Consider the following 26,050-nt stretch of genomic DNA (forward strand, 5'->3'; position numbering starts at 1 on the left):
ATATGTACGCATGATGGTGGGAATGTGTGATGGTGACTGTTTGCGCCTGTTTTTGTGTCAGGTTGGGTCTTTGACTGCTCCGTCTCATGGATCATTTTAGGACCCCCATCAAATGTGGGGCCTATTTTCTCCCAGCCACACTGCCCGCCAGTGTATTGGTAGCTCTCAGTGTCTGGGACTGGGTGCTTTGGTGTGTGCCAGCTCACCCCTGGTGGCTGCTTGGCCCTGGGCCCCTTGGCTCTGTTGGGTTTCTGTTGTGGAGTTTTCTGTCCGAGGGTCCATGGTTGCTGCAGATCGCTGGTGCTTCTACACTGTGGCTGCTGGGTGTTTCTTCAACCAACCTCTCTCCCTTTCTTGCTTCTTTTTTTCCCCCTTTTTGTTTTCGTCTCTGTGTCCATTGCAATTGAAATACTCCAAAAGCAGTTTTTTTTATATATATATCAAGCGGAGCATCATTGCGTACGCCGTAATACTCCACTTGTGAAAGAAAATCTGTTGGGTTTCTTCTTGGTACTCAGACAACAATTCTGAGTGCTACTCTGCTGGGCAGGACACGTTAATAAAAGGTTTGCTGCAGAGGATTTGGACAAACCAGTTAAGTACTGGGAGAATATAGTCTAGTCAGATGAGGCCAAGCTGAAATCTTTGGAACCCTTTCCACATACCATATTTGAGGAAGAATGGTTCTGCAAATCACCCCAAAAACACCATGCCTAAAGCATATTTTGTAGGTAGGAAGATCATGGTGCAGGATGTGTAACAGCATATAATACTGGCAGATGTCATATTTTTGAGGATGAATGGAAAAAAGTACCAGGACATTCTTGATAAGAATCTTAAAATGAAATAAGTGTGGATTCCCAAACAAGACAATAGTCCCAAACACATAGCCAAGGAAATATTTAACTTGTTTTAGAGAAAGTTAAACTGCTAGAATGGCCTAAGCAGTCACACAACTTATGTCCAACTGAAAACCTATGGAAAAAAACTCAAGGTCAGAGCACATTAAAAGGATCCCTTCTAGATTTTAAGCTAGTTTTCGTGGAAGAATGGCTCAAAATCACATCTGAGCAATACATGTGAATAATTACTCCATGGAGACATTTTGAAGTTGTCATTACCAAAAAAAGGCTTTTCCTCGAAATATTTAATACATCTCTGTGTGTGATTGATATTGTGACCTGTGCCTTCAGAATGTTTTACCCATACCGTCAGTTTTAGACTGATCTGCTTTGATTTCTTTGTATGTGTGGATTACTTGGGTTGTGGCCGACATCTGGTGAGAGCTTTCGGTCTCTTTGAAATATTTAAAATAAGACAAATGCTGATGTGTTCAATACTCATTGTATCCACTGTATAGGTCTACTTTATTTTTCATATGCTTCCTTATAAAGCTCAGTGTGTGGAGTTTAAATTATTTCAGACTATTTTGTTGGATAAAAAACACTAAACTTTCAATCATTGGAACTGCTACTGACTTTCATGATACACTATGCAGACACTCTGTCTGCACCAATATTCAATCAGCGGCATGCCACGCTGTTGGAGCAGCTTCAACTGACAGCAGCCACACGTATTTTTGATCAATTTAGCATTAATTATTTGACTTCTTGGGGCCACTCAAAGAACAATAAACATTAGTTTATTAGTAGTTAAGTAGTTAGATAGTTAAGTGATCACTAAGTATGGAAAAATAACAAAATCGAGAAGAAGCTAGTTTTAGGATCGTGACAATCCTAAAATCATGTAAGATTTATTCAACTAAAACAAAAATGACTACAGATGACTAAACTACAACTAAACCTAAATTGTTTCAGTCAAAAGAATGTGCCTTCAAAATTAAAACTGAAATACTCCCATGTAGCATGTTTTGAGACTCCAGCTGGCAAATAATACTCTACAGAAAGAGACTGTTCTTCCTTTTTACCTTGAAAAGAGCAAAAACAAAATATGACTCTTCTGCAGTAGTTACACTAGGTAATAAAAATAATATGCACACAGTAACAAAATAATTTTATCAGATGTATTCCCAGTCACAGCTGTATTACTTCCAATGCACCCATTTTGTTGCTGTGCAGAAAATCACTCATAGTATTTTGAAGTTCATAAAAACAGTCAAAAATACAAATAGAAAACAAGAAAACCATTTGGCTTCAACTTATATCACAGACCACAAACTTGTAATCAGATCAGATTTAATTTTGTATTCACTGAATTCTTCATATACACCACTTCAATCATTTACTTGTTTTGTAAACAACTGTATCAGCTGTTCCCCCATTGTAGACATCAATAAATGTATGCAATAATGTTAAGATAAACTAGCTGTTAACAGGCTGTTACCAAGGACAAATATTCTGGAAAAAACAGCATGATGCCCAGAAAAAAGTAGAAAACCGTTCTATATGAGGCTTATGAGACAAACCCACAAGGCACAAAAAAAATCTGAAAGCACCAAGCTGCAAACACACAAACCAAGGGGAAATTCCTCAACTGTATGCACTGTAAAAATACAGTGAGAATGATAAAAAACTCTGCTGACAAATGAGCCCCTATGCTCCAGTGAATCTCTAAGGGGTGGAATGGCATGGGGAATGAGTCCCTAACAGAAATACTGGGGGAGGAAGAAAAGAATTAGATTACCATATCACAGCTTTTAAGCAGCAGCGAATCTGTCACCCAGTTAAGAAGTGTGCTGAAACCTAGATATTTCTGGCAACCACACACCAGTAAAGAACAGTGGAAACTAAACCTTCTGTAAAACAAAAGCAAAGAAAACTCGCTGTGTTTTGTGAGGTTTCCATTATCTTTTTTTGGAAAATTTAAAGCAGGTTTAAGATTTTAACATTGGAGTAAACATCAAAAGTGTTTTACTGAAAAGCTCAAATGTTTAAAATCCAAGGTTTCCTCTAGCCATGCAATAGCCCAGTTTATTCTGGTTTCCAAGAAAGGACATGGCGCCCACGTATGTCTCGATGTGGATTGGTTGCTGAAGGACCAGAACTCCGTTGGCTTTCCCAGGAACTGGGTTTTTGCTGTGGGCTCTCTGGGCTGTCTCTTTGAGCTCCTCAGAAAAGGCCTGGATCTGTGGATAGAAAAATCAGAAATATACACACCCCTGAAACGTTTTAATTATTTCTGCTTTATGTATTAATGTATTAAGTGATATAAACTTTATAGTAAAGCTGTGTAATTTGATTCCCAGGTAATTCAGGATGGGTAGTAACAAGTAAATGTGGCTAAAGTTGTTAGAGTTTATGAATTGGGCTGAACAATCCAGTCTCCAAAGCTTCTGCAATTTTTTCTGAGTTGAAATAATGTCCCAATATGAAACAGGCATACAAAATGTCTATGAACATCTAAGGGAGGGGAAGTGGAACTATATTGTTACCGGCAGTTTCCTGACCATCAAACAGTCAGTCAGGCGGTGTAAGTGGTCCTGGATTCATTAGATGGTTTTACCAGTAGCTGATGGAGTTTCACAAGAATCATATTTTGGGTTTGCATAACCAGGTAGGCGTACAGAGGCCATTTTCTGGAATGTGGAGCATACAGCTGTCACAGTGGCCCAATCTGGGAAATAATGGGAATGTGGGAGCACCCAAACACCCCAGAACATTCATGTATTTATCCAAGTAATCACTTATATAGAAACGTACAGATGATAATAAATAGAAATCAGTGATGCACTGATTTACCATGTTCCATTCAGGACCATTAGTAATATTATCTACACTGTGTTTATGAGATAAAACCTGTGGAGTTTGTTGTTTTATATCCATTATCAATCAACTGTTGGAGGGACAATCGTTTGTCAAAACACATCTATGTCCCAATAAAGTACTGGTAGCCACAGCTGCAATTTATGCTTCAGCAAGGTAATTAAATCCTTTCCTCACAGCAATAGTAGCATATTTACCTTAGTCCTACACAAGAGAGGAGTTACACCCACTAACTATTATGACATCCTAGAGAACATGCCTGTACACTATGAGGAGGTGAAGTTACAGTGTTAAATCACATTTTCGCTAGTCTTTTCATTTTAACTGGACCTGCAGACAAATAAAATGGATCCACCTTCTCTCTTTCTGTCTTGAGATTGTTGCATTCAGTGGCAGAGATTCAGTTTACTGTTGGTAAACATGTTTAATTAAGGCTGTGCCCATTCCTGTGTCCACTGGTTAACTTAGTGGAGATATGTATGTGCACCCCCACCTTTGTGTTCCCATCTATTGCAAACTCCCATAACTACTGCATTGAATGTAAGATGGTTAAATACCATTCAACTGACACTAAAAACTGATGTTAGTTGGTGGGTTTCTGATATATGGGGGAAAAAGGTTCCGTTAAATAAAATAAACAAAGATGAAACCAAAAATAAACTGTTGTTACACTCATACCAGATATGTTTTTTGGCATACTTTTTAATCTGTTTATAGTTCATTCATTAACAGCACACAAAGACTAATGTTCAGGTTTAGACCTGTGGAACCTTTAGCATCAAGAAGAAAAAGGACCACTTAACTTAAACTAATGATTGTATTATCTCTAGAAGCAGCCTCACTTCACTTTCAGTGCATGCTATGTTTTCAAAAGCATTTTGATGCAGAAGATTGGTTTCTGTTAAAACAAACTTTTACCAAAAGGCTGGATCCAATTCCTGATTGCAACATCACTGATGACACCTTCCCAAAGGAGGTTGAGTAATGGGGCAATGTGCTGCAATTTCCCTTTCAAATTCCACACCTTGAGGTGTAAAGATCCACATTCTTATCAGATCCAAACTGAACTACATGCTTGTGAAACTCTAAATTTATTCTTAATAGATTAAAAATGACTAAACTCCTTTAAACAAGTAGATCTTCCTACAATCATGAAAGATAAAAGAAACACTGGCAGCTAGAAATCAGAAAACAGCAAAAAACAAACAAAAGAAGACAATATTTAACAAACTAGGTGGTATTGCCACACATCCTGAGTGATTAATTTACTCAGAATGTATGAATGGACAGTTCTGTGGTTCACACCAGACATTAAAATGTTTCTCCACGTGTGATTGCATATCAGCCTTTTGTTTCAGTACAAACGCTGTGGCAAAATTTTAGCCCCACATAAGCCGGGCCGCTGTTGATTTTTTTGGAAAGCAGTCAAAAAAATAGCATGTCAAAAAAATTCAGCCCGATGAGCATGGCAGGTCTCACAAATCATGCTGTACATGTGCTCCATGTACGTACACCACTAGTCAAAAGTTTTAGACACTTTCTCATTTAATGTCTTTTTTTTTTATGTCTATGACTATTTACATTGTACGTAGATTCTCACTGAAGGCATCAAAACAGTAAATGAACACATATAGAATTATGTAGCAAACGAAAAATTGTAACAGAACTTTAAATATGTTTTTTATTATTGATTCCTTAAAGTAGTCGCCCTTTGCTGTGATGACTGAAATATTAACCTTTGACCGTCTCTCAATGAAGCTCTGGGAAGTTCTTTCAAGACTCTTTGGAAAACCATTCCAGGTGACCACCTCATGAAGCTCATGGAGAGAATGACAAGAGAGCAAAGCAGTAATCAAAGGGTGGCTATTTTGAAGAATCTCAAATATAAAAATGTTTAGAGTTACTTCACACTTTTTGTTTACTATATAACTCCATGTTATATAGTAAACTTCATAGTTCTGTTGCCTTTGGTGAGAATCTACAATGTAAATAGTCATGAAAATAAGGAGACCTTTTAAGTGAGAAAGTGTATCTACAGGTCCTTCTCAAAATATTAGCATATTGTGATAAAGTTCATTATTTTCCATAATGTCGTGATGAAAATTCAACATTCATATATTTTAGATTCATTGCACACTAACTGAAATATTTCAGGTCTTTTATTGTCTTAATACAGATGATTTTGGCATACAGCTCATGAAAACCCAAAATTCCTATCTCACAAAATTAGCATATTTCATCCGACCAATAAAAGAAAAGTGTTTTTAATACAAAAAACGTCAACCTTCAAATAATCATGTACAGTTACGCACTCAATACTTGGTCGGGAATCCTTTGGCAGAAATGACTGCTTCATAAAGCTTTTTCAGCAGAAGTGCTCCAAAATCTCCTGATATCTAGCTGCATTGACCCTGCCCTTGATAAAACACAGTGGACCAACACCAGCAGCTGACACGGCACCCCAGACCATCACTGACTGTGGGTACTTGACACTGGACTTCTGGCATTTCCTTCTGCCCAGTCTTCCTCCAGACTCTGGCACCTTGATTTCTGAATGACATGCAGAATTTGCTTTCATCCGAAAAAAGTACTTTGGACCACTGAGCAACAGTCCAGTGCTGCTTCTCTGTAGCCCAGGTCAGGCGCTTCTGCTGCTGTTTCTGGTTCAAAAGTGGCTTGACCTGGGGAATGCGGCACCTGTAGCCCATTTCCTGCACACGCCTGTGCACCGTGGCTCTGGATGTTTCTACTCCAGACTCAGTCCACTGCTTCCGCAGGTCCCCCAAGGTCTGGAATCGGCCCTTCTCCACAGTCTTCCTCAGGGTCCGGTCACCTCTTCTCGTTGTGCAGCGTTTTCTGCCACACTTTTTCCTTCCCACAGACTTCCCACTGAGGTGCCTTGATACAGCACTCTGGGAACAGCCTATTCGTTCAGAAATTTCTTTCTGTGTCTTACCCTCTTGCTTGAGGGTGTCAATAGTGGCCTTCTGGACAGCAGTCAGGTCGGCAGTCTTACCCATGATTGGGGTTTTGAGTGATGAACCAGGCTGGGAGTTTTAAAGGCCTCAGGAATCTTTTGCAGGTGTTTAGAGTTAACTCGTTAATTCAGATGATTAGGTTCATAGCTCGTTTAGAGACCCTTTTAATGATATGCTAATTTTGTGAGATAGGAATTTTGGGTTTTCATGAGCTGTATGCCAAAATCATCCGTATTAAGACAATAAAAGACCTGAAATATTTCAGTTAGTGTGCAATGAATCTAAAATATATGAATGTTACATTTTCATCATTACATTATGGAAAATAATGAACTTTATCACAATATGCTGATATTTTGAGAAGGACCTGTAAAACTTTTGACCGGTAGTGTCCATCTGTCTGTCTGTCCGTCCATCCATACATACTCTATTTTATGGTGTGGCCTACTGGGGTAATGTCATCATGGGAGCAGCTGACAGACAGAGACTGGACAAACTGATTAAGAGGGCCAGCTCTGTCGTGGGATACCCCCTGGATACTGTACAGGTAGTCGGAGGGAGGAGGATGGTGGGGAAGCTGTCCTTGTTGTTAAGGGACACCTCCAACCCCCTCCACCAGACTGTTGCTGCTCTCAAGAGTTCCTTCAGTGGCAGGTTGCAGAATCCTAGATGTGTGAGGGAGCATTTCCATCGCTCCTTTCTTCCTGCTACTGTGATGCTATATAACAAACAGCAGAATTCAAGCATATCAGACTCATGTTGGGACTAAATAGACAATAACTGTAAATACTTTCTTTACACATGTAATTCAATAATAAAGGCAATAAAGTCTCTCTGGGACTGTACTGTAAAGTTTTATAACGAGGGTGTAAATACTGTAGATTCTCCTACCATTTATAAAAATTCTCCAACTGTATACAGATTTGTTAACTGTATGATGGTATCTAGCTTTTATCTTATTTTTTTTAACACTCTTGTGACACTGAAATTTATCCTTGTGAGACGAATAAAGGAATTCTTATCTTATCTTACTCGCTTCACCTGCGGGGTCACAAAGGGGCTGGTAACTTCTGTTGCTTTCTGTTTCTACTGCTCTGAAAGGCAGTTGAAAACATATGTAAATCAGCCTAACGACATATGGGGTAGCTGTAAAAAAAAACTCACTACTCCTCCAGACCAGCAGGTGATGGTAATAATATTCGTTTTTTTTGTGGCAATCTTCACGTATCCCCTATCAGTCAGTGTCACCGACTCAAAGTCCTGCTGAAAGTCTTCATCAGCAAAAACGCTCAAAACGCCTGGACCTCTTTGTTGGTCTGCCTGTTGTAAGCCCTATTCCTTTGGTCCATTCTCAATCAAAAAAGGATGCTGAAATTTGAATCTCGTTTAAAGTAGAAAACAACCACAACACACAGGTCTTAAATATGGCAGGTAAGAGGAAGTCAAAACACTGCAAGAAAGGGTCTTCCAATCATCGCTGTTCAGCACATAACCTTAAACTTGAGTACAACAATATACAATAATGCAAGAATAATTTCTGTAACCAACTAAATCACTAGTGCCACAAATGCTGGTGCCCTTAAACGATCCCTTGTTAGTAAGCATTTTGTTAAACGTATGCTTTACCTTTTCTTTAGTTGATCAGTTTTGAGGAACCTATAAGTAAGCCATTTTGGTTTCCTAGGGACATGAATTTGAGACACACAGATGCTAAACTCCACTGGGACTTTAACTGGAACTGTCAGCTTTGATCAGATGAGCCGAAGGTTGAGGTTGACAGCAACAAATACTCCAGGTGAGTTTGGCTTGATACAAAGGAAGAATATCTAGAACATCACTTTATTCCCACTGGTAAGTACAGTGGAGGGACTGTGATGATGATTTCATGAACTCTTCATGAACCCCTCTTTCCTGCTCTGCGCTATAGTGTGAATTCAGCACTGAGCTTTGATGAAATGGATCGATTGTTGGGTTTAAATTCATGTTGAGTCCACCTTCAACTGATAAAGAGTTGGAAAAAAACCAAGACGTCAAGAGTGTGTAGTCATTAATTCCAAGCATTTGATCAAAATCTAACTGCACTAACTGATCAACTCTAAAGATGGAGGACAGAAGGTAATTGTTGACTTAGTCGTCTGTGTCTACAAGACATGTACAGATGCTGTGAAGTGAAGCGAAAAGCCACCCACATCAAGATGTCTATTGAGGTCTAAAAGTAGGGGTGTAATGGGATCCAGTTAGATAGAAGCACCATGATAATTCTCATCAAAATCTGACTTGGAAAGAGACATCTAGTTGCTTTATCAGCCAACAAAGATGTAGCAAAACAGTTTAAACCTCTGAACTCAGACAAGACAATTTTCTTGTTTTTTGCTATTATCATCAACCTAGTTTCATGTATTTTTAAAATAGCTCATGCATACAGGTGCGTGTCAGTTCTGAGAGTTGAACATGATCAGTTCCAAAGAACTGATATCTGTGATGCTCATTTTCCAGTTACACATTTCTCTGTTCTGACTCACTCAGCCACATCAACAAACATGTAGAGAACTCAGAGTACAACACTGACACCTGGGAGAAAGGAAGCTGGACGCAAAAATGATGTAAATATTTAATGGGTCAGTGTGTATTTCTTAATAAATCTCTAAATTGAGGGGGAGGGGGGTCGAGGGGGGTGGTGAGTAATAGGAATATTTTGTTTTTTCACACAAAAGATCCCAATGCAGAGAGTGTATCTAAATTATACTACACTGTTCTAAGAAAAGAAATGTCGTAACAGAAACAGAATTCCTTTAAACACCAGTACATGGGGCTTGTGGTTAGAAAAGAAAAAAACATGTCTCTCAAAGTCTTTCTGAAAAATACAAAAAACAGTGATGAGTCCACCTACGTCACAGAGTGCAGCAAAGGTGTCATCGATGTTCCTCACAGGATGGTGAGTGAATGTGATGAAGGGGAAATCATTGGCAAAGGGGTTCCATCTGGAGGCAAAGGAGGGTTCCTTCAGCCGGTCCCAGAAGACACGCACCCCCTCCCCGTCTCTCCTAAAAACACAAACAAAATTATGAAAAGTGTGTGTGTTTTTTTTCACTGTTGGTGACACTTGGCTCATGTGACAGTCTTTTAGCTTCCTGTCACAGCTGACTTACACTACTGAATGCATGTCTTGTTTTTCTTTTGCTTTGGAAGTCTTGTGCACATGTGCAATCTGTCAATCTTTCCCTGGCTTAAGACAAACGCCCAGATCATCTGAAAGAAATGTTTTGTTTACCTGTTTTGTTTTTTAGGAGGAGGGAAATTATGTGAAAAGATCAATGTTGCATAAGCTATCATAACAAGTGTGCATTGAAGGCTTATAATTTAGTCATCAAACCTTAAAAAAAAAAATCATATGTAGGTATGGGCTGGTGTAAGATTCCCACGGTATGATAACCTGAAGCCAGAAATCCAGTTTCACTCAATCACATTATCTTCACAAAAATGGAAAACAAATACATAATAGGATCTGATTGCTTTTAAAAAGAGAACAATTATTTCTAAAATAATATCATCATCTTTAACGTTTAACAAAGACTAGATTTAGTGGTAGTTTTTGACTACTTATTGTGAAGTGAATCCCCAAATAAAGATTTTAACCTTCCTAATGGAGCTAAAAATAATAAACTCAGAGGGTATAAAACACTTCTTATTTCTACATTTGCATCAAAGTGCATAAAAAATATGTGGGCAAGTCTTAGATTAGGATTTTGTGTACCTCTAAAGTGGACCACACCAAATCTGAACATGTTACTCTCATCTCCTTTTGCTGCTAAAACATAACCGTCTTGGGGATGTGCCACAATCAGCTGACCTAAGGTAAGTGTATTTTAAGTGTGAGTGTGAATGCAAACCTTCCAAATGTTTTCCTTAAGTTGCAGTCTAACTAAAACATGTTAGCTGATTGAGTTGTCATTATGGGCTGAAGTTAGCACGTGCCGTGAGAGATCATCTGGTGTGACGTGGCAAATTACCCAGTTTCCCTTAATTAGTCTTAAAACATTTGAAAATTAATTATCATCTACCAGAAGTATGCCACTGCCGAGTGTCTGCTATAATACTGACTGGCAGAGAAATGTAATACTCTTTCGTGTCAGGGGGTTACTTCTTAGAGAAGAGAGCCAGGGATGCATGCGAAAAGTCGTGACAGTAATGAAGAAGTGTTTAGAAAGGTAAAGTACAAACTCCAAACTCTGCCATGGACCAAATTCAGATGCAAATGAAGGTCCTAATATGACCGGTGGCCAAAAGAAAGCAAAACACCCATTGCTTCAGAACAAACCAACAAACAGCTTTGTTTGCCTTTGTGAAAAACATAAAGAAACTAAGCAACATTTATGAGAAAAACTGCAAAGGTAGTCAATGCTAGCTACCTTGTTGCTGAACTTATAGCTAAATCAAAAAAGTCCCACAGAGGCAGAGACATTAATGCTACCTGCCTGAAAAGCTACTGTAAATAAGATGCTCCACCCTGATGCGGTTAAAGACATAGCTTAAGTAACTCGCTCAGATTACACAATTGCCAGACGTATTGATGACATGTCTACGGACATCCGAGGTGATGTTTTTGAAAAAATACGCATCAGTAGGAAATATGCATTGCAACTTGATGGGCTTACGGATATCAATGGACATTCTCAGTTCTTTTCCAATATGCGTTTTGTGGAAGAAAATGCCATTAACAAAAAACTTCACATTTTATAAGGCACTGCCAAAAAAAAACAACAGTCAAGGAAATTTTTCGGGTCACATTCGGAATATCTTGACCGAGGAAAACATACTTGGAAAAACTGGATACGTGTTTGAACTGATAGAGCCGCAGCCATGGACGGACATGCCAAAGGTTTTGCTAGCAGAGTGAAGGAAAAAGAAAACAGATGTTATTGTTACGCGTTGTTTTTTTGGACTGTGACGCCCTCATTGCCAAGATGCAGGAACTCGTTTCTGTGTTTGGATGATGTTGTATGCCTAGCAGAGGTTGTGCTAAATTTTTCATTGTCTAGCGCAACCTCTGCTAGGCTGACCCTGTTAGTCAGAATTGTCATTTTGACTGATAGGATCAGTCGTTATAACAATTAAATATTAAATTGCATTTATTTTCATTTATTTTAATTAAAATTCAGTCCAAACAAGCGAAACAGAGAATCCACATCAACCAGATGAATACATATAACTTTTTCTCTGCAGTGACAAAAAACACTGACTGTGGTCAATAGCAGAGCCTTTTGGACATTTGCAAAATTAACTTTTTTAGCCTTTACATACATTTTGTTGTGTACTTGGAGTCTATAGGACTGCAGAAAAGTTGAATTTAGTCTCTCCAGGTGCTGCAGAGATATCTTTATATTCTGTTCGTGCCATATTTTTCAGTCCGTTCAGTTTTCTCTATCATCTGTTACTGTTGTCCCGTGGTTACGTCACAGTATTTACTCCAGAACAGCTAAATAAGGTCATGGACTTTCAGCTGATCACTTTCGCTTATCCGCACTTTTATTTCTCGCTGTGATTTTGTAGTCCAAGCTTATTATGCCGAAGTTGCAAGAGGACAAGTTTGGTTTGGTTGTTGGGTGTATAAACTCACACAAGTCATTACACGGCCCCCCAGAATCAGAACCTCTGAAGTGCCTGGTTACATTTTTTTTTTTCATGGAAATGTTCCCACATCAATGGGGAAATTCCTCTTCGGCTACGTGAAGCACTTCAAGGTTGAGTTCTTCAGCAACCTCTACTAGTATCAAAAAGGATTTGCTGAAAGACTTTATCTGATTAAGGGTGAGTTCCTTCTGTCTGTAGAAGCAACAGACACAGCAGGCACAGTAAAAATGGCCGAGGAGAGTGGAGCGCTCCTTGACTTGGAGGTTGGCGGGGTGTGAAGTGCCTCATTAGCATTTAAAGAGACCGCACTAAAACAAGTTGCTCTCAGACACACCTCAGAACAGGGGTAAAAGAGGAGCCTGTGAAGCTACAACGAGGAATACAGACCAAAGCATCGTAGTTCCATTTTATATAAACCACAACCGAATGATTTAAGTGTGAGAAGGCATTTAAAACAATGATATGTCCCCATTAATATGCTAACTCGCCACCAGGGGGGTGAATCGAAATCTGTCAAAATGACTGATGGCCTTCAGATTTTTCCATCACGTTTTAAAAAAGCCGAAGCTGCAATAAACGGAACATATTCCGTATGGACCTGAACAAGCTCCCATTTGGGAGCTTAAAGTCTTATAGTTCCAGACAGAAGTCATATGGTTGTTAGATGCTTGATGTCTGAGCTGCGGGAGGAACTTTCTTACATATGAGAGGTCTGATTGGTCAAATCTACTTGCCAGTGATGTGTGGTGTGCAACTCCTTTCGGTTGTTGGAAAGGCATGACTACAGGAAAAGGAGGAACTAACTGAACTGAAACAAGATTGTAGTTTAAAGCTAAGGTTTGAGGATCTACCTTTTGGTTGACTGCTGACAAGGAGTTCCCCATTCCGGCCGACAAAGCTATTTCAATGTTGCTCCCATTTCCCACAAAATATCTGTATGAGCCGAGGTTTGTTTATACATATTTATAATAAATAAATAAATAAATATATATATATATATGTAAAAAGCTGGTTTAGTTATGTAACTTATAAACAGAAATTTTTCATCAGATGCCAACGTTATGTTGTGTTTTTCCCCCTGAAGCATTTGTTAACAGATTTTTCAACTGTCTCGTATGAGTATAGCAGCTGAGAGGATGTCAGACAGTACTTCCTACTATGAATAGGCCAAGGAGAACAGCTGCCAGGTTCAAAAATAAAGTAATGTTCATCTCCAATATCTATAGTATTTACTCCGGAACAGACTCATTATTATATATGCTGGATGTCCAAACAACCAAAAGGTTATACTCACTGAAGTGTCAATTCACATAAAACCTTTTAAATGTGAACACATTATGAGGCTCTGCTTTGGTTTTCTGTCCACTGATGGAAGTGATTCACTTTAAAATTACAGGAAAAGATAATCAGATTCTTAAGATAAAGCTTTTCACCTTCTGCCTTTCCTGCTGTCGTCTCACCAAATATATTCCACAAGAAATCTAATAATTCAATTAGCATTTTGTTGCTGTTATTGGGGTATATTACATGTTTTTTTGTTCCCTTTTAAATATCCTCAACTAAAATAGTAAAACTGCTTATTTTACTCAAGGGTATCATGGCTAAGAATACTATACCAGGCAATGGCTAAAATGCCAGGTAGTAGCATACAACATAGACGTATAGTTGTTGTACAAACAAAATGGGATGAATACACACAGAATAAACCTTGTGCCAGAGAAAGAAGGCTGCACTGTTTCAGACTGCTGTGTGTGGTTTTTGTTTTTTAGATTTGGTGCTAACTATGGTGATGGCAACATGACAGTGGTGGATATAGATCATAAAAAAATAAATAACATCTCAATATAAATAAAAGGTAATCATCATAAGATGACACAAAGCAGAAATCCCTACAAACACTGGACTAGCTATATACATGTAGCCAGTCCTTGTCTTTACTGAGTCTAGAAAATTGGCTAAATTTGGACTGTTTTAGTCCACAGGTCCTATTTAAACCTAGCCTGCACAAAGTTTCAGAAAGTAAACCACATATAGATGCAAACAGATGTTTTTTTTTTTTTTTTATGTAGACAAATTTTCACATTTTTATTTTTAACCCCAAATTCACATTATTTAGATGGAAAGCAATGTAGTCAGAGCTTCAAAGTTTCTGTCTTAATCAGCGGCAACATCAAACAAGCCTTTGCACTGTTGATCATGGCAGCAAGAACATGTTGGCTCATATACGGTGATGCAACTGACAAAAATCACAAAGTAGACAGTCAGGTAGGTAAGAACATCTACTCTGCAGATATATATATTTTTTTGAGTCAGAGGTCAAAAACCACCAAAAACAGGGAGGTTTCACAGGAAGAACCTTTTGCTTATATGCAGGAAGAAAGATTTGAACATATCAATAAAGTAGTAAAGCTGTAGCATAACGTTCCTCCTACTCTAAATGTAGAGCCATGATGAGAAACCATCAAATAGCTGTACAGGACAAGAAAAATTTCAATCTGGACTTACTCAACAATCACAAAAAGTCCTAAAGATGACAGTAATGTTGTATTTTACAGTCAAGAAAACATATTTCACAGTTAGGATTGACAGCGAATAACAAGAATCTTACCCCAACTGCTTATAACCTTTTTTTGCCAAATAAATAATAATTTCAAAAACTGCATTTTGTATTAACATAACCCAGACTGTAACAGTGAATGCCTCAGTTAGTTTGTGCCTAAAAAAAAAATACTTTTTTTTTTTTTTTTTTTGAAAAACTGGTTTTATAAGAGGGCAAAAATGGTGGAATAACTATTGCTGATGTATGGTGCTGACAACAGAGCACAGTCCATGTAACTGATGTCATCGACACTAATAATCCACTATAAAGATTTTTAACTTAGCCATAATTTTTTTGAATGTATTTTTTTTTTGAGTCTTAAACTTAAACTTATAAAAAAAGTTGTTTTTACATAGTTCTGTATGTGGAGTAGCCCTTTGGCTGCAGTGTGTAGGCATCCTGTGTGTGCGTTTTTATCAGTGACAAATACCAGGTTTAAAAAAGGGGATTCCTTCAGTGACAATTAGCGGGAAGTTTGGATGGTGTGTAACGTTTTTTGGTTTAACACCCGAGCAGCGCCATCCAGAGGATCTGATAAAAAAAAAAAAACAACAAGCCCCTGTAGGTTTTTTTTCCTGCTGATTGATAGATTAATTGAAAAAAAAAAAGATGTCTTTAGAAGAGCAATAACCCAAGTTGATTGTTGAAAAGTGAACCTAAAAAGAAAAATCTTTGACCTTGAAAATGACCCAAAGCAGGTTCATCTTCAGGGTACAATCTAGGCAATCCCCAAACTACATCACCATTTAAAAGGCATTGTTATGCAAATATGTTGTAATGTATTGCATGTATTTGAACAAACTTAAGATGCTGAATTTCCCCACTGAGGGACAATAAAAGCTATTTCTATCTTCTATGTATAGTCAAAGCAGCAATTATACAAGCATTTAATTCCTGTGTCACCATGCCATACCTACACACACCCACACACTTTTGTATCACTTCAATTTAGTGATCTGTTTTCAATGTGAATTCTTGATGCAGGCAATCTTATGTATGCCAAGCTTAGAAATAAGCTTCATTGCACTCGTAGCCTTGTCTTACTTCTGCTACTCTTTCTTCGGTAAGTTTTAAAGTAAATATTTCAGGTTTAAATGAAAAAGCCCCAGGGTCATATCTCTTCTCAGCTTAATGAAAACCTACGAATATGGAGTACAGACACACCTTCAACCACTCAAAGATCTCATCTTGTAAATGATGTGGGTGATGATCTACATGCCTTAAAGTGTGGTGCGTTTTTGCACGATGAGATTTCACCTTAATAGTGCCACCAAATCTCTCATTAAAGTGAAGTCTGACTTATGACAGCCTGACTTTGATGGGTGAACTAAATGTAAGGTAATATGATGTGCTGCAGATAAAATGGTCTGTATCTGCATTTGTTTGTGACTCTTCTTTTAAAGTAAAAAAGGAAAGAGTTCTTGAGTTGCTCTGTTGTGTTGATAGAGTCGGCTGATGAGGACATCTCATCTGGTTGGCTGGCAACACTTGGTTACAAAAGCAATGAAGAAGGATTTGCTATACAAAAAATACAGTAACAGAGTGCTAAACGAATTTAAAAGGATTTGTAAGCACTGTAAGACTGGCTAATGTTAGTCGCTAACAATCTGATTCATAGCTTCCTGTCAACTCTAAACTAAAAGGGTGTTTTGAACTGATTGTTCTGCATTAAGCAATTTGAAACTGATGCATCCTTTCTTTTCGACATAAGAGCCACCTTAGATAAAGACAAGCATGAGTACCACAATATATAGAAAATAAACCTTAACCCGATATCCTTCACTGAGAAAAGATTCTTTAAAATAGTCCTCTTAAAAAAATTTTTAAACTTCTTGTTCTTATGAACCTATTATTGCGTATCAGTCAGTCTTGTGAACTGAATGTATTGCTGGAAGTCTAGTAAAAATGAAACTTGTTAGAAAAAAAGTCTTCATCATAAGGGGATAAACACCTGATGACACTAAATCCAAGCTGGCAAAAATGGTTGAATTCTAGAAAAGCAGAAACATTTACCCAGGAGCTCCAGTAACATTCATGCCCTACAAACTGTTTGGGTTGTTGCTAACCAGATGATTGATTCGAGGTTCAGACTGTGCTGACATCTAGACATCTCCTGTCAATGCAAAGAGCCCCCTCCTCAACCCCTCAAGGCGACATGTGCCGACACTGATTTATGAAAAGTCACCCCCACTAATGAGAAAACCAATCCAAGGGCGGAGAGCTGAGCTGCAGCAGTGTTTTTGTAATGAGCTCTGAAAGGCTCGCATCTTTAAGACTGCGATTAGAACTGTGGTAATTATAGGAACTATGATATCCATCGGCTGTAAAATCATCTCAGTTTGCATACTGTGTGAAAGTGAATCACCGGCGAAGAAATGAAAACTGTTGGCTCAGGGTCAGCAGGGGGTCAGGGAAAAAACGGCAGGATTTTAGCTTTAACTACATGCATTCACTGGTCTGAGACTGGAGAACAAGTGCTGAACTTTGTACCATCTGTATAAAGAGCTGCATCTGCAGTCAGTACTAAATTGTCAATTTGCAACTCAATATATTATGATCACCAGATTACAGTTTGTTGAAAGAGCTCAAGAGTACAGAGTTCTTGGTTTCTGATCTTAGGGTACTAACCTGTCTTTAAGGGGTTTTTCTACAACAGTGATTCACAACGTGGGGGGGATAGAGAGCTTGTGAGGGGGCTATTTTGCACATACAATCCTGATCAAAATCTTAAGATCAGGGAAATTAAAAGTACTGTCATTTTGTGTTGTTGAATCACATCTACGTTCGTTCTCAGTGTAATTCTGGTAGGCCAACCACTCCTGGGAAGGTACACCACTGTTCCATGTTTTCTCTATAAGTGGAAAATGGTTCTCGCTGTGGTTCACTAGAGTCTCAAACTCTTAAAAATGGCTTTGTAACCCTTTCCAGATGAACAGATAATGATTGTTTCTCGTCTGTTAAATTTCTTTATATCAGGGCTTTTTGAGATCTTTAGTCTACTTTATGTTGTCAGGTCAAGGTTCGAGTCCAGTCATATTTTCATTCTACATGTCTGGAGGTAATCAGGCCAGGGTGTGGCCAATGAAACTGAACAAAAAGTTGTGAATCACACAAGTCTTTACTTGGTGGGGAGACCTTTCGTTTCTCATCCATAAATGAAGTAATTTGAAAAATCCTTTTTTAAACGATTCTGTTTATCTTTGTCAAATAATAAAATCTGCTTAAAGACTAAAACATTTAAGTGCGACAAAAAAGCTAAAGCGTAATAAATCTGTAAGGTGGCAGATAAAATATATAGCGCTGTGAATAATTTTGTTTTTTTGCCATTAAAGAAATTAAAATAGGCAAAAACCTCAAATATAAGAATAGTTATTAGGATTCCACATATATTAGCAGCCATTTGTCAATAATTATTCTAAACCCAGTCACTAATAAAAATTGGTACCGATAAATAAAAATTATAGGATGTTTGGTGTAATGTACCTCTGGATTATGAACAACTATAAGTACTGTTGGTGAAGTTTGCAGTTGGAGCCTTTGTGGCATACATTGTGGGAGAAAACAATTGTTGGCTTTCATATAAGCTGAAAAAGACAGAAAAATCAGAACAAGCGATTTCTCAACGCTGTTTCAATTTTCTTTATGACTTGTCTTGCTAATTTGCACATCATAACACATGCCTTGTGCAACAGCTTACTTCCTGCCAACCAGAATGAAACACCTGAGGCTAAACAATAGTGCTGTAGCTGTTAATATGTCATGGTGGCAGGGAGGGGCTGCATCATAATGCAATCGCCATGCCCTGTTTACACAATGCTGCTGCTGCTGAACATTTTGTGCCCCCTCATTTCCCTGCAGAGTAAATATGTTGAGGGGAGAAAAAGGAAGGAGGGCTGAGAAAAACCTAAACAAAATAAAAAGCAAGTACAAAGCAAAGCTCTGCCTGAAAGACTGATTGTATTTCAGCAAAAGCAGCCGAGGATGGTGGAGTTACGTTTGTACACACTGCCCTTTTGTAGCAGAGTACTGCTATTTCTTTCCAATCAAAGGGAATATAAAAAACTTTGCTAAATTCCAGAGGTAAGCTATCACTAAGCGAGGGACCGGCCCAAACAGGCAGAGGAGGGCTAGGCTTTTCAGCCAGAGGCTTTGCTAGTTTTCCCTGTGTTTATGTAGCAGAGCTGGGGTTAGGACTTTCACTGCACCTAACCTGGATACAGTCACTGAAATCATAAAAAAGGCAGGTTACAGAGACTGCTTTAAAAACATTCTATGGAAAAAAAGTCAAGAGGTCAAACTGGGGTGATATGTACCATTACTGACCTCTCCTATGCAGTTAGATTAATGCGATTTTTTGGGCCAAGGTTGGAAAACGTGATTCAACGTCTTTCAGACGTTCAGCCTCATAAGTCAACATAAAAGATAAATATCAAGAAAGTTCCAGTTGTTATGGCAAGTGTCCCACATTGTTTCAAAGCACACAAACAAATCCAGTCCGATTGCTCAACAGCATCTGCAGGTTTGTCAGGCATCAATAACACATCAGTCCCCAAACTCCTAACAGCATTCCTCATGCATGTAAGAGAACAGCCTATGTGCAGATTCTACTGTTAAACCACAATCCACTGTTAGTCTTTTTATAACTTGCAACTGAAGACCAAGGTCTTTCAAAGGTTTTCTGTGGGTCTGTGCATGTTGTGGTAATTGGATTTTCTCATAGAAAAAGCTTTAAAGCAAAACAAAACAATGTGTTTATTAACTTTAAAAAATATTTTATTAAAATATATCAACTGTTTACCGTTTTATGTTTAAAAATGCATTTACATATAGTAAATTATCTATTCCATATTTTTAGAATATGCTTCCTGGTAGCGCAGTTGGTAGCACTGTCACCTTGCAGCAAGAAGGTTTTGGGTTTGAATCTGGAATTCTCCAAGTGTATGCGTGGGTCCTCTCTCTGGGTACCCTGGCTTCCTCCCACAGTCCAGAAACATGACCGTTATAGTCATTGAGGACTGATGGGTGAGTTTTCTTTAGTACCAGAACAAGACAGGAGGTCTTCCACAACTCCGGAACCTTCTTCTGGGCCAGGCTAAGGTTGAAGAGGTGCTGCAGAATCCCACAGAGCAGCTCTGCACAGACCTTCAGGACTCTAGGGCTGACATGATCTGGACCTGCAGTCTTATTCCGATTCAGTCTCTCCAGTTGCATCTTCACTTGACTTCTTGAGACACACGGGTGGAAGGGGGAAGCAAAGGAAGCATCAGCATCTTCTGATGTGGTTGAAGGCAAACATGTAGAAGCAGAAGGGTCTAGGGCTGAGGTGGAAGATAAAACATTTGAGGTGTTACTGGACAGCTGTGGGTCCTGTGGGTCAATGGAGGGTGGGATGTCTGTTTGGCTGTGAGCAGGAGAGGAGAGTGCGAAGCTTGTTTCTGAACTGAACCTATTGAAGAATGTGTTCAGTTCATTGGCTCTGTCCAGACCTTCATCGGTCCGATCATCCCTCTGCCTGAAGCCCGTGATCTTCTTCATCCCTGTCCACACATCTCTGATATTGTTTTGCTAGAGCTTGCTCTCCAGCTTCCTCTTGTACACCTCCTTGCTGTCTCTTATTTTGACTTTAAGTTGCTTCTGTATAATCCTCAATAATTCTCTGTCTCCCTCTCTGAAGGCTCTTTTTTTCTTGTTAAGCAGGTCCTTCAGGTCACTGGTGATCCAAGGTTTGTTACTGGGGAAGCATCTCACGATTCTGGTGGGGATGATGTTATCCACACAGAAGTTTATATAGTCGGTTACACACTCAGTCATGGCATTAATGTCCTCTCCATGTGGCTGGCACAGTGCGTCCCAGTCTGTAGCCTCAAAGCAACCTTGCAGAGCTTCTTCAGCTTCCTGTGACCTTTTTCTCACAGACCTCTTTATTACAGGTTGCCTCTGAACAAGTGGCTTATATTTCGAGCAGAGAAAAACAAGATTGTGATCTGATTTGCCTAGAGGAGGTCTTGCTGTAGAGATGTTTGAGTCCTTGACATTTGCATAAAACAAATCCAATGTTTTGTTTTATCTGGTAGAGCAGCTGACAAACTGTTGAAACGTTGGAAGTGTAGCAGAGAGTGAAGCATGGTTAAAATCACCAGAAATTGCCACAAAAGCATTGGGGTTTTGTGTCTGTAGCTTAGCAACAACTGAGCTGATGGCATCACATGCAGTGTCAGCAACAGCGGAAGGTGGAACGTAAACTGTTGCCAAAATAACACTGGTGTACTCTCTGGGTAAATAATATGGACAAAAACTTACTGCCAACAGTTCAATATCTGGACTGCAGAGATGACACTTCACAGTTACATGTCCTGGATTACACCATCTGTTGTTCACAAGGACTGCCAGTCCACCTCCTTTACATTTGCCGCTCCTCTTTAAATCTCTGTCTGCTCGTATTGTTAAAAAGCCCGGCAGAGAGACGCTGGAGTCGGGGATATGATCCTGCAGCCATGTCTCAGTAAAACACATAATACTGCATGCCCGGTACTCTGGCTGGGTCCTTTGTAGGGCTTGGAGTTCATCCAACTTGTTTCCCAACGATCTCACATTGCCCAGCATGATCGACGGTTTGAACTTCCTCCTTCTCTCTTTTCTCTTAGCTCCTGCTCTGCATCCACGGCGTCTCCTTTTCAACTCATCAGGGATTTGGGGTTGTAGCTGAAGTATTATTTGAGCTTTTGAGATATTAATCAGCTGCTCCCGGTTGTAAGAAACAACCCCGTTGCCATGGCAATGCATCATAACAAATGTCCAAAAATAGAAAGTATTAGGAAAAATCCTCCAAGCTGCACAGCATCTGACACCGGAGAGGACAGTTGTCCAAAAAAAAAACAAAACAATCAACAGTATCCACCACAAGAGGAATAGTTCCCAAAAAAGAATAAATCAGAATCAAAAGTAACAGAGATACTCCAACCTGCTGCCACCTTGAGCGGCGCAATTCTAGAATCTAATCTCTCTCAATAAGTTATTGAAAATGAATGAATGTCCTGACCCAATTTCAACAGACAGCCTTGTGGTCTACATCACAGCATCTTTAAATGAAAGTCCCAGTGAGCTCAGAGGTGTTTTGTCAACATTTGCAATAAGGGTTACAGAGAAAGAGAGACTGTATTGGCTACTGAAGCTCCATGTCTGTGCTCAGACATATCCAGCTGTCCAGCCAATCTGCATAGAAAGCAGCTAAAGCATTGAGTTAAATGAACACATGCTGAAGTAGACTGTGTCATTTGCTAAACTTTAAAGCTTCCGAGTTGTCAACCATATTGATTTTAAGTATTGGACCGTGCAAGGTGTCGGTAAATCTTAATCTTAAACAACTCCGATCAGTACTGAAAACAAAAATTCCTGGCAGGGACATCATACTTTCTTAAGTTCCGTTTGATTTACAAAAGCTGGGCTAGCGGTGTACATAGAGTTTGATGTTGGGTAATAAAGATTATCTACTTCATTTCTGCATCATACAAAAGAAAGTTGAAGAATGTTTTAGACTAGTTTGTTTTATGCAATAAAAAGTTGTACTGACAATTGCCTATCAACTCAAACATTCCTTCCAATGGAAATTCCCCACTGCCCTAAACATTTCCACAATAATCCACTTTTCCTCTGTTTTTGTGTTCTTCTTTGTCCTTATTAATTTCTGTGTACACAAACTGATTTTAACACCTAAATATTTTGATAAGCATTGGTCATCAGCTTTGTCTCGTCTATGTTAGCAGATAGGACATGAGCCAAATCTGAAAAATAAAAGTCATTCAAAATAAAGATATGGTTTTATATCGGAGATCTTGTTCACAAGTGAGAGCAATAGAGAGAAGGTTAGATGAGCTGACTGAAGGGAGTCACGATCTTTGGGAGACACAAACGTTTATAATAAGTACCGCCTCCAAAGTTACTTCAAATGTCCATTTCCTTAAAGGTTGATTTTTATCAGTCACTTGATCCAGTAAAAAGTTGAGATCATCTAGATCTACACCAGAATATTTTGGCTTCACTGTTATAAAATTGAGGGGGAAAAGAAAATCTGCACTGGATTTTGTTCCCCCCATAGTGGGCCCAGCTTAACCAGCACACCCAGCCCCCAGACGGGTGTCATGATACCATCTCTCTAAACTGCCTCAGTCTGGAAGTTTCATATGTAAGCAACGTGCATGCACATTATCTCATATTTTCTCATGTCTTTTCCTGGTATCTACACTAGAAGTCTGCATCCACTTTTCACAAACAAACATTCTTGGAAAAATTTAGGCCTGATTTTACTTAAAAGAAAATAAATAAGAAAGAATAAACAAAGAAGAAATTTCAGAAAGCTTGCTGCTGACAGCGATGGGGATTTTTGCTTTTCTGACTTAATTTAACCATTAGTCTTTTTTTATTTAATTGTACTATGACTGTTGTGTTGCTGCTCTATGAGTAGACTGTCCCTGCTAACATGACCAGTAAAAGCAACATTTCTTTAGAGATGCCTTCTAATTTTAAAGATATAGGGCCTGGTTTTTGTGCCCCCGAAGGTTTTAACTGGCTGATCAGGTTGTTTAGATAATCGGCTCCAGTCTGTTAACATTTTTAATTTCTTTGCTCTCTGCTTACAGAACGTATTATCACCGTCAACAGTATGATTAGTGGAAACTTGTCAGAGCAGAATGTAATGTAACCTTGCTGGATGAATGCATTCTAAAGGCACCACTTGAGATGAAACAGTATTTTTGCCTGAACAGTCTACAATGTTTAAGGTAACTTAATAGAAATAATGAACACTTCATTTCCTGTTTATGTGGCTGAAGGTCACAGACCCATTAGAGAGTTTGGCTTCAGCATATTTTATAATGCGCCATGAAATGTAATTCAAATAGAAATAACTGCATTGCAACAGCTGGACTTTTCTCAAACTGCTTTGCATGTCATTATGCTGGAGTTTGAACTGACTCACCGCCCTCTACTGTTTAAATAAATAAGCTGCTGTGGTGAGCAAAGGTGTGGTCATATGGGAAGTTAAACTACTAAAAACTGCACATTTAACCCATTTTACTTGTATTTGTATTTACAGCTTCTGCTAAAGCAATCACTGCTGAGGTTATTTAAACCTCCACACCCAGCAGTTTCAGACAGAAGCAAAAAAAAATGATGCCTTCATGATTAGTTTGTCTAGACGGCTTGGAAAGAAGCCTCTTAAAACATCTCTACCCACAGATGCTGAATATTGGGTCATTTTCATCCATTTGTGCACTAGGACAATATGCTTTAGCTTTATTCAGCATGTACTTCTGGTAAAAACACTAGGAAATTTAAGGAAAATAATTAAAAAATAAATAAATTGTAGGCTGGTGATTTATTTTGAAGGACTGAGCTCTGATGTTCAACAAAAAGCTGAGGAAACAGAATAAAACTGCACTTTTATGCAAGAACACATGATGACAGGAGGTAATAGAGTTTCTACTGCAAGGTGATCAGAGAACACTTTGATTTTTCCCTCTGCCAGATCTATGAACATCTGTTACAGCAAACAACAGAAGAGGTGTTCTCCAGCAGCAGAATGCATTTAGATCATGGTCCGCGAGGACAGTAAACAGCAGAGATGTGAAGATGTGATGTGGCGCGCTCCTGCATCAACCTACTCAACCAAGGGTGCACACTGACATCATGTGGTCAGATGACATTTAGTCAGCAGGCTGAGTCACGCTGCAGATGCCTCGGTGTTGAGCATCAATGACAGAAGAACGGCAGAAAACAATCCTGCTGTTGGTATTAGTTTGCTCTGAGAGAGCTAAAGTAGGATGTAAATAAATATATAACACCACAGCCGGAGGTACTCGCTGATATTTTTGGACTCTCATTTATAAAAGTCTAATATCACAACACTGTGAGAGTGCATCATGAGATGGGCAAAACAGATTTACAGCATCAGGGATAATCAGAAAGATATAAAACCATCTCTGAAGAGTTTAGATGTCATCTATCAACACAAATAAAAGATGGCCTACAGCGCCATGCAAAGGTATTTCTACCCCTTTATTATATTACATGTCCCACATCACAACAACAAACCTCTGTATGAGAGATTTCATGTGATAGACCAACACAATGTAGCACATGATTAAATAAAAATCTGAAAAGTGTGCGCTTCCTTTAAATTCAACCCCCTTTACTCTGACACCAATTAATAAAATTCAATGCCACCAATTTGACATAATCGAATTAGTAAATAGCATCCACCTGTTTGTAATTTAATCTCAATATAAATCCAGCTGTTCAGTCAAAGCCTAAGAGGTTTGTTAGAAAGCGATAATGAGCAAAAAGCATCACGGGGACCAAGGAACACAGCACAGAGGTCAGAGAGAATGTGTGTTGAGAGATGTTTAAAGTAGCGTAACATCATAGAATAATATCTCAAGCTCAAAGAGTATGAAACTACAAACCTACCAAGACATGGAAGTCCACCTAAACTGACAGGCCTGGCTGAAAAGTATTTATCACATGTGACCAAGAGGACCATTGTAACTTTGGTGGAGCTCAGGTGGAAGCATGCAGCTGTTGATCATGCAGTCCAGAAATCTAGCCTTCAAAGGAGAGTTGCAGGAAAAACGCCATTGTTGTAGGAAAACCTTAAGTGTGCCATATAGTTACCTGAAAAAGACTGCAAAGTTAGCACTTTTTTTATTGTCACTTTTACCGTTATCACAATAAATAACACAAAATATCATTATAAGATCTTTAGTCCATATCACCCATCCCTACATGAGACTAGGGGGCAGTTTCAGCTTCCTCCACCCAAACATAGAGCCAGAGCTACACAGAATGGTTTATTCATCCCAAAGGTGTTCAAGAAGGTCGAGGTCAGGATTCTGTGCAGACCAGTCAAGGTCATCGACAACAAGGTTTATACACCTGCAGCCATGGAAGTGATTATAACACAAGAATCCATTGTTTTGGTGGTGTGACACAATACTTTTGGCAATGAAGTGAATATCTGTCTCATTTCTTACCGGAGAACAACTTATTGGTTGAATAAAAATCATTTAAAAACAATCTACCAGCGGCTGAATCATTTTGGGCTTGATTGCATGCACTACCTTTGA

At 38.8% G+C, this 26,050-nt stretch overlaps 1 protein-coding gene across 1 annotated transcript in view; it reads right to left on the reverse strand.

Annotated features, from left to right (window-relative positions):
* Positions 1 to 2,178: 2,178 nt before the first annotated feature.
* tprg1 (tumor protein p63 regulated 1) overlaps positions 2,179 to 26,050 on the reverse strand; it is a 38,717-nt gene continuing 14,845 nt past the window's right edge. The window contains exons 5-6 of the mRNA XM_047374072.1: positions 9,591 to 9,744; positions 2,179 to 3,085 (exon numbers count right to left, since the gene is read on the reverse strand). Of these exons, the coding sequence (XP_047230028.1) occupies positions 2,891 to 3,085; positions 9,591 to 9,744 (349 nt within the window). The 3' untranslated portion in view covers positions 2,179 to 2,890. The remainder of the gene's footprint in view (positions 3,086 to 9,590; positions 9,745 to 26,050) is intronic.

This window comes from Girardinichthys multiradiatus, chromosome 9 (assembly GCF_021462225.1).
Source record: "Girardinichthys multiradiatus isolate DD_20200921_A chromosome 9, DD_fGirMul_XY1, whole genome shotgun sequence".
Lineage (NCBI taxonomy): Eukaryota > Metazoa > Chordata > Actinopteri > Cyprinodontiformes > Goodeidae > Girardinichthys > Girardinichthys multiradiatus.